The sequence below is a fragment of the Microchirus variegatus genome, assembly GCF_963457635.1.
Source record: "Microchirus variegatus genome assembly, chromosome: 5".
Classification (NCBI taxonomy): Eukaryota; Metazoa; Chordata; class Actinopteri; order Pleuronectiformes; family Soleidae; genus Microchirus; species Microchirus variegatus.
Window position 1 is genome coordinate 9,195,569 of NC_139806.1, and position 16,977 is coordinate 9,212,545.

Genomic DNA, 16,977 nt, shown 5'->3' on the forward strand with positions numbered 1-16,977 from the left:
GATTAAAAACAAAACTATCAAAATCAATTGGTCTGAGGTGGTCTCAAATACTACACTGGTAATCTGATATAATTTGTCATAATTGTACACATTTAATACCGTGGACACAGCTGTTCAAGAATGTCTCTCAGAACTTTATAAAAATAAGAAATGACATTTGATGGATTTTAACGTGTTTGCCCCCAAAAACCACTTTACTCTTCTGGCATGGGATGTCATGGTGGCTGAATAAATTAACTCACAGTTGCTGCTACAGTGAAAATATTCCACAGCGTAACGCCTCACATACTGTGGGCTCGCACGTGGACGTGTGAGCCAATGCGCGAGCTAATTTTGGCTCCTTGGTGGAACCTGGGAAAGATCCTGGAGCAGTATGAATTCATTATTGGCAGGTGGAATGGATTATTTGCAGGTAGAGCCAGGGCAGGTTTCAGTTATGGCCAAATATGTCAACTTCTTTTTCTGTTTAAAAGCAGCAGACAGTTTCCTAATGAGCAGAGAGGGAAGTCCAGATCGCAAAAAGAAAAAGAAAAAAAACACTCCCAAAGTAGCATCGCTGCGTCCGTGACTGGAATACGAATGAACACAAATCTATATTTCAGATCAGATTTTCATCCTGTGGTAAAAAAAAAAAAGTCAAGTGTCAAACCAGGTCAACCCTTGTGTCTTTAACATATGGTTGTGTACGTGCTTCAGTAATTAAATAGTACTCAATTTGTATTATCTGAAGAAAAGACACACAATAAAGTCCCTGCTGCAAAGACAGCGATAAAAACAAGAGTCCTCATGCTTTTTTAAATTATTACAAAACCTAGGAGCTCCCTGTGATACTGGTAATAATAATAATATCATACTACAGTTATAATTAACTGCACCATTTGGCCTGTTTATAATTGGCAAGGGATGTACATTTTGCAAATGAAAGCCTGAAGATATATGCATACAGTTCATCACTCCTGCAGCTGTATGATGGCTGCGGGTCTTTCATCATGAAACGGGAAGGGCCGTATGCATCCTGCAAAGCACTGTGGTGACAATATTAATAAAAGTCAGCCATTCATCTAAATTAATTGTCGTTTTTTTCCGCCTGCATTGCATTTAAATTGCGTTCATTTGCATGCAATTTTTTTTTTTTTTTTGGATTTGGCGAGTGAACACCTGCTATCTAGCCATGAAATGTTCTCCTCCTGGTCTGAGAGGGCATGAACAGAGATGCAATTTCATGCAGAGAAGAGAAATAAAATTGAGCAGGACCACCTGACCTGACAGCTGCCGACTTAAAATGGAGACCTTCCAGCACTCATATACTTTTACATGCCTACATACCTGGTTTAAAGTTCCAGTGTGACATTTAGTTGGGTTGCAAATTGAGTACACCACCATTTTCTATTGTTAGAAGTGTATAATCACTTTAAAATATTATTGTTTGTAGCCTTAGAATAAGTCATTCATATGTTTTTCAGGCATTAGCTTTGACTTAGGGGAGCGTCATGCTCACATTCTGTCATTTTATTGTTTATATGTCCTTGTCAAAACAAGAGCACGGCGAAAACTGGATGGGAAAGCGTTGGTGGAGGTGTGAAACAGATGCAACAAATCGACATCACCTGGTCCCTGTATGACCTCTGCATTAAAGGTGCATTATGTAATAAATCTAAAGCAACTGGCCATAAAATCCTCCTAATATGTCACAGAGACTCAGGAATAATGTTCATATAACAAACTGAACTCAACAACAACAACAGTACAGACAATATATTTGCATTAAAAAAAATATTTTGCAGACTGCAAATCATGTTTATGTTTTGAAATCATGTTTTGGCATGTGGCGCCACCTACCGCCGTCTACCAATCATTGCAGTCAGTAGAGTCTCAGCTGCCGAGCAACCACGGGTTGCCAGTTATGTCAGAAAACGAAACCTAAAAGACCTCGGTATTTTGAATTTGAATGTAGTAACCGTTTTTGGCCACATTCTTACATAGGGCACCTTTAAGCATGACGAGGCCTTATATACGATTTGGCCACCGTGTTATAGCCTCTAGAGCAGCACCAAATGGACGAAAACCAGTCGTAATATGTTCTGTTTCTGTTTTGAAGTGAGATCAAAGGTGATCAACACACTCTCTAATATGCATAAACTACTGTAGTTCCCTTATGCGCTCGGTAAAGGGCGAGCTGAGCGGAAGTGAAAAAAAGGAGCATTTAAAGTGTTAAAAGGAGGAAAAGCCTGTGGCCCACATATAACGAAAGTGTTGCAGATGTCGGTGCCAGACGTTTGCCTTGCAACTGCACTGGAGGTGTCACAGTGTGAAAAGGGCACTCAGGAATACAGCGGCTCCCTCTGTAGAATCGGGAATATTCTTCTTGCGCCTGCATCTGTTTGTTCAGAGGCTTTGACTCGCAAAGAGGGAAAAACTACTGTCTGCACACGCGTGACTAAATTATTATTCATTAGAAGTGGAGTGTTTATTTAATTATTATTGTATATTCGAGTGTTGTAATTTGACAACTGCTGGAGGTAAAAGATGTTTGTTTACGAATGGAATATTGGCTCTTAAAAAATGAACCTGACAGGACTACACTGTATTTGAGTATTGCTCTCAGTGATGAAAGTTTGGTGCTGAATTGTTAGCAGACTTCATGTTTGTAATAATAATAATACATAATAGTACTTATGTCACTATACCTTCAAATAGGAGTTTAATATTTTCTTTTTATATGAAAAGTCATTTCCGCTAATGGTATTACCCGTTACATTCTGTATTATAATCCCATATAAGAGTTAAACAGTCTCAAAATCTGTTAATCTGCTTTACGACACGTGTGCACGTGCGCCGTTTGATCAGATTTGACAACGACTGTTATGAGTCGAGACAAAACCTTCCAACCTGTCACCGCATTCTCGTTCATCTGCTGTTAAATCCTGACTGATGTTGGGAAGTATGTGACGAGATTAATATCACAGAGAGAGAGAGAGAGTGACAGAGTCACCTCGGAATTTATAAAAGACCCCCCCCCCCCATCAAGGATGAACAATGGGGATATTAAATTGGAGTCTGTTTGTTGTTTTGTTTAGTGTGTGAGATTGGAAGTTGGGATCAGCCACAGCTTTAGCAACGGCTGCTATGTTTTTGTTTATTTGCCGTCAAAAATATAAAATATAAACGTTTCAAATCAGTCAATATCAATATATCATATCAATATATCAATAAATGTATTGCTCCTGGATGAACATTATTATTTGAACATTTTTATATAGACAGCGAAGAAGAAAAAAATGATACCAACATATATTCTTTTTACCCATGGTAAAATGCCGTGGGAATAATATACCACTCCTTATATGGACATCCTGGGGGTGTGCGTTTATAGGTCACATATTCAGGCTCTAAAAAATGCGGGGGTTTTGTCGTCTTCTTATGTGTTGTTGTCGAGAAGTTATGATTCATTTTATATTGCATTTTTAGCAGTGATATACACTAAGAAATCAAAATACGAGACCTGTACCTAAAAAGGTACAAATTATGTAGCTCCAGTTGTACTCTATCAGGGTACAAGCACTGCATTTGTACCTTTTTATGTACAGTCTCGTACTTTGATTTCTTAGTGTGTATAAAGTAGAGATAATCATTGTGCAGAAATCACAACAATAGACTGTTTCTCTTTTCTTTTGGTCCATAAAAAACGAGCCAAGTGAACTTTGAACTGCGACTTTTACAAATTCAATCCAACATTTTGAGTACTTTTTGCTCCAGTGTGTTTATATAGATTTCCATCAGATTGTGATGAAAAGAGGATGTAAGGCACTCTGTGTTGCACATTCTTATAGCCTCTGTATATATACACTGTATGTTTTAACATAGTAATGGAAAAAAAAAAGGTTCTAAGGGTTAAAGAATTCACTAAATCACCTGCTGTTGAACTGGAGCCTGGAGCAGAAGACTCTGTTTTTTTTTTTTGTAAAACAGAAGAGCGCTCTGTGATGAAAATTCATGCCAACATGAAAAAAAGTGAAATCATGGAGATTGCTGCATCGGCTGTGGCCACAGCTCAGTGAAACACGGCATGAATAACAAGCAACGTTGTCGGTAAACACTTCATCAAAATTCTGCATTTGGGGATGCAGTTAAATCAGCACAGATGTGTTGATGGATTCCGAATCTTAGGTCAGAATTAATTGTCCCTCGCTCATTTTTTTTTTGGTATTGTGAGAAATATTCATGCATTCGACCTGATGTATGCATTATGCTGAACCTGGTTTACCCACCATTCAAAACCCATTTATATATGATTCATTTTGATAATGGGTAATAAGGCTGTGTACAAAATGTCAATGTAATCTCAGCAGGCATTATTGTAATGGCGGGGAGGCATTGTGTAATGGCAACTGTGACATCTATGGCTACATTAAAATGGTCATTGTATTAGTTCATATCCTATTCCAAGTACTTTTCATAATAAGGCTTTGCACTGCAGCTAATTTAATGGAAGATTTACATTTCCAACACCGAGTCCATTATTGGTTTTACTTAGCTTTCAATCACTTGTATACATTGCCGACCTGTCCAAGGTGTAGCTACCCTGCCTCACACTAAATGACAGCTGGAATTGGCTTAATGTGGAGTAGTTTTTTTCCCCCCCACATAAGGGATGTTTTTGTACAAACTAGCATTTCAATTGCTACAGTGACATGTCAAATATATAAAAAAAAACACTCTGCTCTCTCGCTGTGGTCCAAGAGGAACCATCCATCATTTTGGAGGCTGACAGCAGTGACTGGCTGGGACTTTAAACAATAAGCCAATAAAAATGCTACGGCCTTACTTTGTCTTCAGAATGTGACTTCAATGATCTGCTTAATCAAGTTATGTTCAAAAACGGGATCGAGTCCCAATCCGAGACCATTTCTACGCTCATTACTCACAACGGCAAACGCGGGACAACAACGACAAAGTCCAGACCAACGATCGGGCCAAAAAAAAAAAAAAGCAACCACTTAAATCAAGCTGTCGCAATCCGCTTGGTAGAACTGAGAAAGAAAAGTGACTCAATGCACAATGTTTTACAGTCCCGCGTGTGGCATGTAAGAGGGTTTACTGGCACAAATGGAATAAACTAAAATATCTAAAAGTCTATAAAGTGCTTTGGAATGAAATGGCTTGGTTTTCTTGGCCTTGGAATTAACCTTTTTTTAATGTTCTTTAGACAAGGACCTTTCTGTGTGGAAGCCAACGTCTTGTGCTGTCATGTTTCTGGAACCGGCTGAACAAACAAACCATCACAAACAAGCAGAAGCTTTAAATTATTTAAAAAAAAAATAACTTCCTGGTATGCAAAGGCCACTGTAGTTCCCTGATGCACTTAAGGAAGGGAGTGATAAGCGGAGGAGTCCTCTGTTACACATTTTTAAAGCTTGTTTTCCCTTGTATAGCACTGTATTATATCCCAAATACAAAAACTACATATGTCAAATCTGATTTAAACAAAGAACGCCTTCAAAGCGTGCTATCTTTGCCTGCAAATAAGGTTGAAATGTTATTCTTCTACTATAGTATCAACCTCTTTTATGGCTAAATTCCCCAATATATATATACATAATATACACATATATATAGAAACCTTACTTCTAGAAGAGTTGAGCCGCTTCCTCAAAATACAATAAAAGCAACAGCAATCTCTAGTTTGTTGAATCATTTAAACCTTTATTTAACTTTTAGTTTTTATTGCATTTTTAGAAAGTTCTCCAACCTTTGCGTTAAATATTTCACATCATTTTGTTTATTATCCACCACTTCCAGACTCTTAACTCACCCTCCCACAGCCCATCCAGGGTCTCTTACCTATATTTGCCATCTCCGGCACCGTGGCACTGTAGGGGCCTTCATCAAAGACAGGCGGGTTGTCATTGATGTCCTGCACCCGAATTATGAACTGTGACGACGGCTCCAGGGCACGGTCGGTCTGCCTGTCTGTGGCCGTGGCGACGAGACGGTACTCGTCCTTCTCTTCACGGTCCAGCGGCTTGGTGACGTGGATGTTCCCCGTCTTCTCGTCTATCACAAAGACCGAGCCCGCCCCCTCACCTCGCAGGACATACTTTGTGCGTCCATCATTCCTGTCCATGTCCGTGTGGAGCTGGGTGACAAGAGGATGGGCAGGTGGGGAGTGAAGACAGAATGGGAAATAGTGGGAGCAAGACGGGGGGTAAATGGGTTGAAGAAGAAGGTGGAGGGTTGTGAAAGGAAAAGGGCAGACGGGAAAAGAAAGAGGAGTAAACACCAGTTAAAAAAAAAAAAATCAGGTTTGCTTTTCAGAAACAGGCAATGAAGACAAAACAAGCAGATAATCCTCTGCATGTCTCCTGGACATGATTAATTTAGAAAGAGGCAAACAAAAGAAATACACGTAACCCCCCACCACCATTCCCACTCAAAAAACAAACAAAAAAACAGTTTGATCTCGGGGTTTAAATGTGTTTTTTAAACAGTGGGAATGCATTTAAAGGTCACATAGAGTGGTCCTGTTGCACATATATGTCAGTTATGGAGGTCTACTTACAAACATTAACTTGTTTTTATGGTCAAAAACCTCCTAGTTGCTGTAAACGAGCCGATAGAAATCCTCTTTTCTGACGCTGTTGCCCAGCCGCGATATTTCAGACTCGACTCTCAGAAGACAGACTGTGTAGTGATTGGCCAGTACCCGGAAGTGACATAATCAGCACACCAGCTCTCAGAAGCGCAGCTCCCCCCTCTGGAACGGTGGATGCATTGCTACTCATTATCAAAACATTGTTTTAACAATGTTTAAAAATAGCTTCTTCACGACTCCCCGCCTCAGTCCCTTTTATGACTTTGACCCTGATTCAGAAGACTCTGTCGCTCGTGAAACACCTCCACAACGGACGTTATTCTTCTTCTGCGGTTCAATGTACGCAACCGGATGTGCCCGGACGAGTACCCGGAGCAGGACGATCTGCTGTTCAGGAGAACCAGTGTTTACGTAACCGGACCGGGTTTTTTCTGAGATCTCGCTGAGCCCGAGATTACAATAAAACACACTTTTTGTTTTGAACCTTCAGGGCTTCGTAAACAAGGTAATAACGCAGATAAACACTAAAAAACAGCGTTAATTGGAACTTCCGGTCTAGTTTTGCTTTAATGTGCATTCACGGCAAGATCAAATGACTCCATGTATGTGATTTTTTCCTCTCTTCCTCTATTATCTGTTATCGTCTTCAGCTCTGATCGGCAATGAACTTCCGCGGCTATGCAAATTCAAGCGTCATTTCACGTATAATGGATCGATCTTCTGGTCTTCTTCCTGTCTCATTCCATTTGTAACGTCGTGTTTCACACATGGGTGACACAGGGGGGGGGGGGCTGAAATAAGCGCCGCAGACCCGAGCAACCGGCGGCAAATGGAAACCGCGTCAGTCGACCGTCTTGGGCGCAACGACGCTCACCTGTTTTCCCAAAAAATCCCAGGTACACCTGCTAAATTTAGTGTGAAAGAGGCTTAACGCTCTCACAGACTCGCACACGTTCATCCCATTGCACTGCGTCTCGTCTCTCTATTCCTGGAGTAGGACTAGTTATTATCTGCTTAATCTCCATGATATCCTGAACACATGCTCTCCCACTCACTCTTAAAGCCTCTATTCAGAGCAGCTGCGGACGGCGAGAGCTTACTAGTCTGTGCACACGCAAAGCGCCGCAGCTATTTAATGAAAGCACCAAATCAAAGGAATAATGAACAGGAGGCCAATCAATTATTCCCTGACTAATAAGTGTGTATGAGGCAGAGTGGAGGAGTGCACGGCGGTGGGACATGGTGTATTGATCACAGCACTGTGTTGTACTTTATTGGATTGGTTGCCTGGTGGGATGGCAGAGCATCAGAGCGAACAGCGTCCTCTCATGCAGGGCGAGGTAATATCAGGGAAAAAAAAAAGGCACCACACTATCTGCGATCCCTGATGAGAAAGACACACGCCGGCGGGATGCACCCCACACAACAAGAGGCAGTCTCATTACCCCGTACCTACGTGGATCGAATAGCAAACTGTGACAGAGACAGTATGTGAAATTAGCCCCCACATGCAGGAAATCGTGACATTGTGACTTTAGTTTCAGAGAAGCGAGCTGGGGAAGGGGATTCGGGGGGGGGGGATTTTGGCAGGAACGCATTGTTGCATGGCAACAGCTAAGCATGTTCGCTAAATGAAATGAGAATGGATAGTGTCAGTGGAAAATGTTCATTTACTTTGAAGAAGGCTGTTTTTCGGAGGGGGTGGGGATGTAGGACGCATGCACCGGCGTCCTGGGGGGTGAGTGATAAGCACGGATGTTGACAAGGTTGTTTAAAGCTAAGAAAGCAATCATAAGTTCTGAGAGTTAGGAGCCAAAAGTGTGTGGAACAATCTGGCCGAGAGTCAAAAGTTAAAACAGCACACTTCACCTTCAAAAGACTCCTCTCACTTAAATGACAATGCAAATTGGAAAAATCGGAAAGCATTCGCTTTAGAGTTAGACGGTGTGAACTGAGAGCAACGTGGATTTACAAGACTGGAAATGGAAATATTTTCCCTGCGACTGGTTTTCTTCTATTTAGCTTTGACTCACAGCTGACAACAGGCTGACAGGAGAGCCCAACACTTGGACATTCTTGAGTTGTTGTAGACGAGTATGATGCACATAATAAACTATAGAAACTATAACACAAAACAACATATAAAATATAAGAGTATGCTCCAAAAATAAGAATTAAAATATTCTTATTCTATACTTCACAGCTTTACCGAATAATTTCTCATCATGAGATAATCCCAACTGTTTATGCGACAACATGAAGGTGCACAGAGTCTTAAGTGTTCCCTGTCAAACTGAGCTGATATGACGCGCAGTTTTATTGCAGTATACTTATTGCAGCTGGAGCTTCATTCATTGTAATATTTATGGGCATGAGTCTTGATGCTTGTGTTGCTGTCACATTTCATTTAGAACTAGTGTGAACCAATTTCCTGGGGCCTAATCACCAGAGCACCAGTGCAGGGTTGCAGGTCTTGTTGCTAATGAGAACGGAGTCTATTGTCGCGGGGGGGGGAGGGTCGCCCAAGTTCACCGAAAAAAAAAAAAAATTGCTTGCATTCTGACCTCGACCCAGTTTTAGGGTCTTTGTGTCATAATCTTAGGTGGGACCAACTGGAGCCAAGTGGCAAAAACATGGCCGGTCAGGACCACCATGGGACCTGGTTCCTCGCGCTCCTTAATGAAGTGCCATTAACAATCACAGTCTTAACGGCCCTGCAGCTTAACGAGGGGACTTAACGAGCTTCTTAATGAAGCCCCGGCCGTCATTACCACAGTGAGTGGTGGCAGTGCTGATTGAAAGCAGAGTCATTCTGGAGCAAGAGAGCCCCAGCCTCAGGAAACCGGATCCATTTAAAGCTGACCTCTCACCCTTATCTGTTCTCCCAAGATTAATAGGGAAATGTCATAAGCAAAAACGCACTTAACCAGATCGGTGTAATGGTATGTACTGTATCTTAATGGCTCCAGAGGTGGGCGACGCTCTGGAGTATCTTTTAGCCACCTGGCAGCGTGCAAAAAATATCCAGACGATATCATAACACAAGCGGGTATCGTCCATATTTCACATCCGTTTAATGTGAATAATACGACATCTCATAACTCCTACTTTTCATATCCCCCCGATATACTATCGCATATATCAAGAGCCAAACAATATGAAGCCACTGGCCACAAAAGCTAAATTTACTGATGTGTCACCTCTGCACAAGAATGATTTCAGCTTGATAAGCTGCCATTTCCATTCTCCTTGGCGCCTCTTGTGTATGCAACACCCAGCCTCCCCAGACTCCTAAATCTGTTCAATTACTTATATTATCATAAGGTAATATGCTTATACTCATATACTCAATTTCACATTTTTGCAATAACCATAAATCATGAAGCGAGGAGGAGAAATACTCTCTGCCAACCTCTAAATCACTTAAATAACTAATACCCCATATGCACAATTTCACATTTCTGCCACACAATAAATCATGAAACCACCAAGAAAATGTGGAGATTTTTTTTTTTTTTACCCCGCAAAGCTTTGCATTAGTTTAATGAATGTGGATGTTTTCTCTTACAATTGCATGTGTGTGTGTGTGTGTGTGTGTAGTTACACTGGTGCTGTAAAGCTGAAAGTTCCTAAATCACCAAGTGTGGAAAATTGGTAGCCAGATCACGTGAAATAGGCATACAGCGGCAGTACAGGCCCCGCAATTGGCAGTGAGGTTCAATTCCCCAAACATATCAGGGAGAGCTTGCAAGAGCAAGCATGCAGGTGTGAGAATTCACCCCCAACCCCCCCCCCCCCCAATCTCCTCTGGAAGTCCGCGGAGGAGAGGCGGCTATTCATCTGCGATGTGGCAGCTTCAAAAGAACTGGGAGGTCTACGGGACAAGCAGGAGCCTCGTGGGTCAGTCCAGCTCCACAGCAAGGCAGGGTGGAGGTATTGCCTGAGGGCTGGAACTGAGCCAGCTCCTTTCATATCAGTTTCATAAGTGTGGAGGAGGGCAGAGGGCAGACGCTCAGCCAATCGATTTGGAGCATGCCCTAAAATTCTGAGCGATGACTGTAGGAACAGGTTGATCGCGGGGAGAAACAGAAGCAGAATTTAATTTGGGACAAGTCCCACATGAGTTCAGGGAGATCAAATGAAAGCATTGCGTGTGACCAGTTTAGCAACTGCTGAGATTTCATCAGATTTGCTTGAAGGAGGGGGAATAATAATTGTGTACTTGAGTTGCCTTTGTGTACTTGAGTGCTAATTTAACAGCAGTCCTTCACAGGTGAGTTTTTTTTTTTTTGCACAAACATTTCAGGAGACAGGACTCAAGTGAAAAAACCTGTACCTCATGAATATCATCAAATTACAATGGCAAATATTGTTTATTTCAACAACCATGACATTAAGCAGATGTTTACAAGGCCAACACACAACTCAACTCAACTCAACCAAACTCACTCATCTTTACAGCACCTTTATCCTTGGCTGGTGCCAACTTCAGCTGACATAGGGCGAAAGGTGGGATCACAAAGAGGTAAAACAATTAATCGATTATTTAACCTAATTAACCTAATCCCCAAATCTGCATGTTTTTGGACTGTTGGAGGAAACTGGAGAACCTAAAGAAAACGCAGTACATGCAAACTCCATCCAGAAAGGTCATTGTTCCAACCGGGTCTTCTTGCTCCAAAGGCAATCGTCCAACCCAGCACACATCTACGAAAGTATTGTATAAAATCACATTTCTGTTTTGCAGAAATTAAAACTTTTTAATTTCTTTTGGGCTTTCCTACACATTTAAAAATGGGCTGTACTTGCTCAGAGGTCAAAGAGGCAGAGGTGGAAAAAGTACTAAAATATTGTACTCAAGTAAAAGTACAAATACTTTGATGAAATATTACTCAAGTAGAAGTTAAAGTAGTCATCTGAAAATGTACTCAAGTAGAAGTAAAAAGTAGTTCATTTGAAATGTACTTTAAGTGAAAGTTACTTAGTTACTTTGCGTGGGGTGTGAGGGTAGGAGAAATATGACAAGGGCTCAGAAATCCAAAACTATTTTGGAGCTCACGCGCCCGGCGAGACACGTGATATTACGTCACTTTTGGCGCTCACCCTCTATGTTCACGCGCCAGTGCTGGTGAAAATCTCATCATCATTCGTCTGGTTCTGCTGTATATTTTCCCCCTGTAGGTCTTCATTGGGCTGAATTTTTATTTTTACTCAGTAACAGATAGGATTTATAAAGTCAACTAAGTACAATACTTGAATCAATATGTACTCAAGTAAAATACATATGTTTTACTTGATATATTTGTACATAAAAAATACAAAATACACAAAAAAAAGTATTCAATGTAGTAACTTGAGTAAATGTATTTCGTTACTTTCCACCTCTGCAAAGAGGCAGGTGCTTAAGCACCACCTAGTGTCTATCAGGGCAAGTTATTCATATGTGTGTGCATGCATGATTTAGCCACGTTAACTTTAAAAAAGGACTAACGACTCTCGGTCCCCCTCTGCCCTGGTTAAGCCTCCACTTGGCACGGTCATTTACACAGAATGCACAAGGAGCCAAGGCGTGACTAAGAATGTGTTGTGCCTGTGTGTGTTCTCTCTGTGAGCCTCTGAGTGCCAGTGGCACCTGACCCAGAGAGTGAGGAAACCAGTCCCCGGGCCAGGAAATGTGGGCTGTTTTAATAGAGCGCAGCACAAAGCAGGAGCCAACATCTACACAGTGACTAATAATTAAAGTTAACAACACTGTGACCGGGTTGTGATCAGCGCCGCTGTCTACACTCACTCACTCACTGTTTCTCTCTTGCTCAAACTGGAGAGCAATACGTAAACATCAGCAGAGACACATCAACCCGCTTATAAACAGAAAAAGGTTTGTGGGACGCAGACGTGACTGACTTATTTAAAATGGGATCATTGCATCGGTACAGTTTGTATTTAACAGGTAAGGGACTGTGTGAAAATGACTGACATGGGAAAAGTGTATATTTGTGTGCTTTTATGTGTTGAATTTTGGGGGAAAGGATTTTCATGAAAAGACAAGCTTTAAAGGTGCATTATGTAATAAATCTAAAGCAACTGGCCATAAAATCCTCCTAATATGTCAGAGAGACTCAGGAATAATGTTCATGTAACAAACTGAACTCACCAACAACAACAGTACAGACAAAATATTTGCATTAAAAAAAATATTTTGCAGACTGCAAATCATGTTTATGTTATGAAATCATATTTTGGCATGTGACGCCACCTACCGCCGTCTACCAATCATTGCAGTCAGTAAAATCTCATCTGCGGAGCAACCACGGGTTGCCAGTTACGTCAGAAAACGAAACCTAAAAGACTTCAGTATTTTGAATTTGAATGTAGTAACTGTTTTTGGCCACATTCTTGCATATGGCACCTTTAAACTAAAATAGTATGTACATATAAATACGAATAATATCATCATATTAATAAATTGTTCAGACCATTGTCGATGCTAATTAAGCCTATGAGCTACATGACGTTCTCAGTTTCTCAGTACAGTGGTGTTTAGGTCTCGTGTCACATTCCCTCACTGCACACAGGAAGTGACTAATGCTTCTTTACCTTGCCGGTCCCTTGCCCAGCTAATGCTGCTGTATACACACTAACATTCCCTCAGACAGGTCTGATAGTATTGCTTGACAGAGCCTGTTTACAGATGAAGCCTGTGAAAAACATTGTTTCAGTTCACAAAATGACATCAACAACCAAAAATTACAGACTGCAGCTTTAAATTGAAGCCACACATTTACTGTTGGGAACTTTATTCTCCAAATATGTTGAATTACACACAGTAGCTACTTACTGTTGTCAAATAATGTCTCACCCGCTGCACACTAAATCAACTTCTAGGTTACACAAGCAAAGAATTAATAAATGAACTGGACTCAGATTAATTCACTCAGTTTTTTTCCCCCTTTTCTTTGCTCCCCTCATGCTAATGAATTTCATTACGCTCTCGACGAAACATTTAATCACACTAAATAATTCAGAAATTATGTTCCAATAAAATAAAGCATTTCTCAATTTCATTTTGCCCAAATAATAAAAAAAAAGAAAACAAAGGAGAAAACCAACAATGTTAACTGCTATAAATCCAGTTATTACAAGTCAGTGGATGTGTGAATGCTGATGCAGCCCAATAATAATAATCAGCACAGCATGTCAGAACTAATTCAAATGCATGATTCCCATGTCCAATAACCAGTTTAAAACTCAGAGGGGACAGAATATTCTAAATATTTGAACACAGTTTCTCAGAAGTCGCTGATGAAAACAACAGAAATGACAGTTTGGACATTTCTATTTCTAGATTACTAACAGAAGAACGATTATAGATATAGTTATAATATTGAGTTATGATGAATGTATTTGAAACAAAGGGTGAATTCCAATTCCTTGCTTAACCTCAATCTTAACCCTCAATCTCAAAAGTGCTGTCCGATTCTCAGAAAAATTAAGTTGAGGGGCGAGTTTAAGGGCTGTATCGCCCTCAATATTGAGATTTTCCGAAACCACCCTTGGGAGCAAGGGATACCCAGAATGCATTGCGTGTTTTCACGTAACAAAGATGGCACCAGAAGCAGCGAAACGAGTACGCTACAAATATAGTATTTAAATAAAGTATTTTCTTTGTTAATAGAGATATAAAAATGATGAAAACCATTGTATTATCTTAGTTTAGGCCCATATTATGGATTACTGACGTCATTGTTGTGTAACATTTATTTTACGATCTTTTGTCAATAGCCGGCCGGTGCGGACAAACGATCGTTTGCTATTGTTTACTTTTCAATAAGCCGTGGTGTGTGGTAACTGTCAGCTGAATATGTCCGTGGTTGTGGTATTTGTATGATTATCATCTTATAACTAACTGACAACCTAATAACTTGACTGACAAACGGATCGTAATAAATAATCCTGACGTAAATGTGTTCTTCTTCTTCTTTTTTGGAGTTGACAGACTGGACGCAGCTTTTGCATTATTCTGCCCCCCGCAGTCTGAAGACGTATCTGCATTTAAGGGAGTGTCCCATTTCTAAGTGACAAAATAACGCTCAACACTTGGTTTTGAGGGCCAGTTAAGATGAAGGGTTGAGCTTGAGGGTTAAGATAGGAATTGGAATTGGCCCTAACAACTAGATTGAAGTGAGTCAACGTTAACCCAGTGCAGTCATATACAGTTTTCCAGTCCAGCTGATACATTCCATATGCATGTTGTGTAAGGTTCACTGACTTAGTCAACGTGCTTAAGTGCTCTCTGATCACAGCGCTGCACATTTCTCATCTTTTCTGACTTAGAAACCAGACCAAACTGTGTTCCTTTAACACTATAGTCACATAAAACAACCACACAAAGTATTCAAATAGTCTCAGCCTCACTCATGCAAATCACCAGCGCTGCCATTGCGGCGTCCTGCTCCTCTTCTTCTAATCATCGCGGCGGAAAAAAACCACCTTCCACTTACGCAGAGGCACAGAAAAGCCCTCGACAGTGACAGAGGCAGAAACCAGCGCCAGCCTCTGAGGAGCACTTGTGACATAAGAAGACAGACCTTTGTACTGTGACAACTTTTAAATTCTGTCTGAACTTTCAATCAAACCCGTTCTCACAGCGGGCGTCGGGGTGCAATTCCCTTTTGTTCGGCGCTCGCAGCAGAAAATGTCAAGTCGGGGAAATGAAAACAGCCGCTTCCTCCAGTCCTTGTCTGTTTGTCTTACCGCGAGATGGTGGTTTTAGATATGTCACGAGGAGCGGCTGCGGCTAACTGTTTAGCATTGATCCAGCATTGATTTCCGCAGCGAAGGTTTGATTAGCGTCGATTGCCTCTTTGATTCAGCCGCAGCGTGGACGCGTTAGATCAAATTCAGCGCGTCTCTGGAGGGCACGTTGTGTGGCCCTGCGATTCAAGGCACAGACTGTCACACACACACACACACACACGCTGATAGGACGTTAATTATTCATAATTATTAGGCTTTTCCTTTGGCGCATTAGCTGTTCGTTGCATCTCGCCACTGTTCCCTTCCTCTACGATACATTATTCAGAACAAAACGCTGCTTTTATCTTAAAAGGATGCAAATCCCACTTTTGAATTTTTTAAATCAGCTGACGTACGAGAGAGAGAGAGAGAGAGAGAGAGAGTGCGTGTGAAAGCCGGTCGCATGATTGTTTCTGTTTTATTGCTTCAGTGCTCCACCACGGTGGTGTACACTTCACATCATATTTCAGCCGAGGGACACGAGCTTGGAAAAGGCCATTGGAGGCTTAACTCACTGCTGTACATTTAAAGGGCAAATCGCCCACATATATGCCATCGTGTGCCACCGCCAAGAGGAATGGCTCCCACCACTGGAAAAACCAAAGTCAACGTGTGTGTGTGTGTGTAAAGGAAGAAGAGTGTGCAGTGGATGAAAGTGCATTTTCAACACTCTATAAAATCTTTTTGTAGTTAGTATTATTGACTGTTTTGTGGAAGGATTTGGCACAAAGGAACTGCTTGTGTAATAGTACAGTGTGTACAAAGTGTGGTTGTATTCATGAGGCACTGACGCACAGTCAGCAGTGGATGCTTCATGCACTGAGAACCAGACACTCCCTCTCAATGAAAACATTAGCCAATTAACCAAGTACTCACCGAATACAATACAATGCATGTTTACTGTTAAACCGCCTCTCTGACCAGAAACTGGATTCGTAAACCTCTTACTCCACACACACCAACGTCCATGATCAGTTTTCTAGCTAACAAAGACACAGGAGTTTAAAACCAAATGTAGGCTTTCAAAATAAACACATTTGAAGTTTGTAATGGGTGCAGCAGTGGATCAACAACTCCTGTGTGATGTGATGTAACAGAGTATAGATTTACAAAACAACACAACCTCCAGTTACCAGTCAGGAAAAAAGTCATTATTTGTAACTTTTTTTGTCTAATTTTGGACGAAATGCTCTATCCAAAATTCAAATCAGGCCAAATATGACTCTATATTTCACATTTTGGACACTTTTTTGGGGGGTCAAATGTCCAATGTTGGACGATATATGACTTTTTTTGTCAAATTTTGACATATTTTTTTTTACTTTTTTTTGTCTAAATTTGGAAAAAATTATAATTTTTTTACTTTTTTGTCAAATTATGGACATCATTTTTTTAAACGTTTTTTTTTTCAAATTTTGGAAAAAAAAAATTGTACAATTTTGGATGATATTCTGCAGTATGACTTTTTTTGTCAATGTCAAACTTTTTTTTTTTTTGTCAAATTTTGGTTAAAAAAATATTTTCTTTTTACTTTTTTGTCAAATTTTGGATGATATGATTTTTTTTGTCAAATTTTGACATATTTTTTT

At 40.7% G+C, this 16,977-nt stretch overlaps 1 protein-coding gene across 1 annotated transcript in view; it reads right to left on the reverse strand.

Annotated features, from left to right (window-relative positions):
* Nucleotides 1-16,977, reverse strand: part of cdh24b (cadherin 24, type 2b) — a gene marked incomplete at both ends in the record, with an annotated part of 105,968 nt that overhangs the window by 77,383 nt on the left and 11,608 nt on the right. Inside the window, one exon of the mRNA XM_083888939.1 lies at nt 5,842-6,136. Coding sequence (XP_083745065.1) covers nt 5,842-6,136 — 295 coding nt within the window. The remainder of the gene's footprint in view (nt 1-5,841; nt 6,137-16,977) is intronic.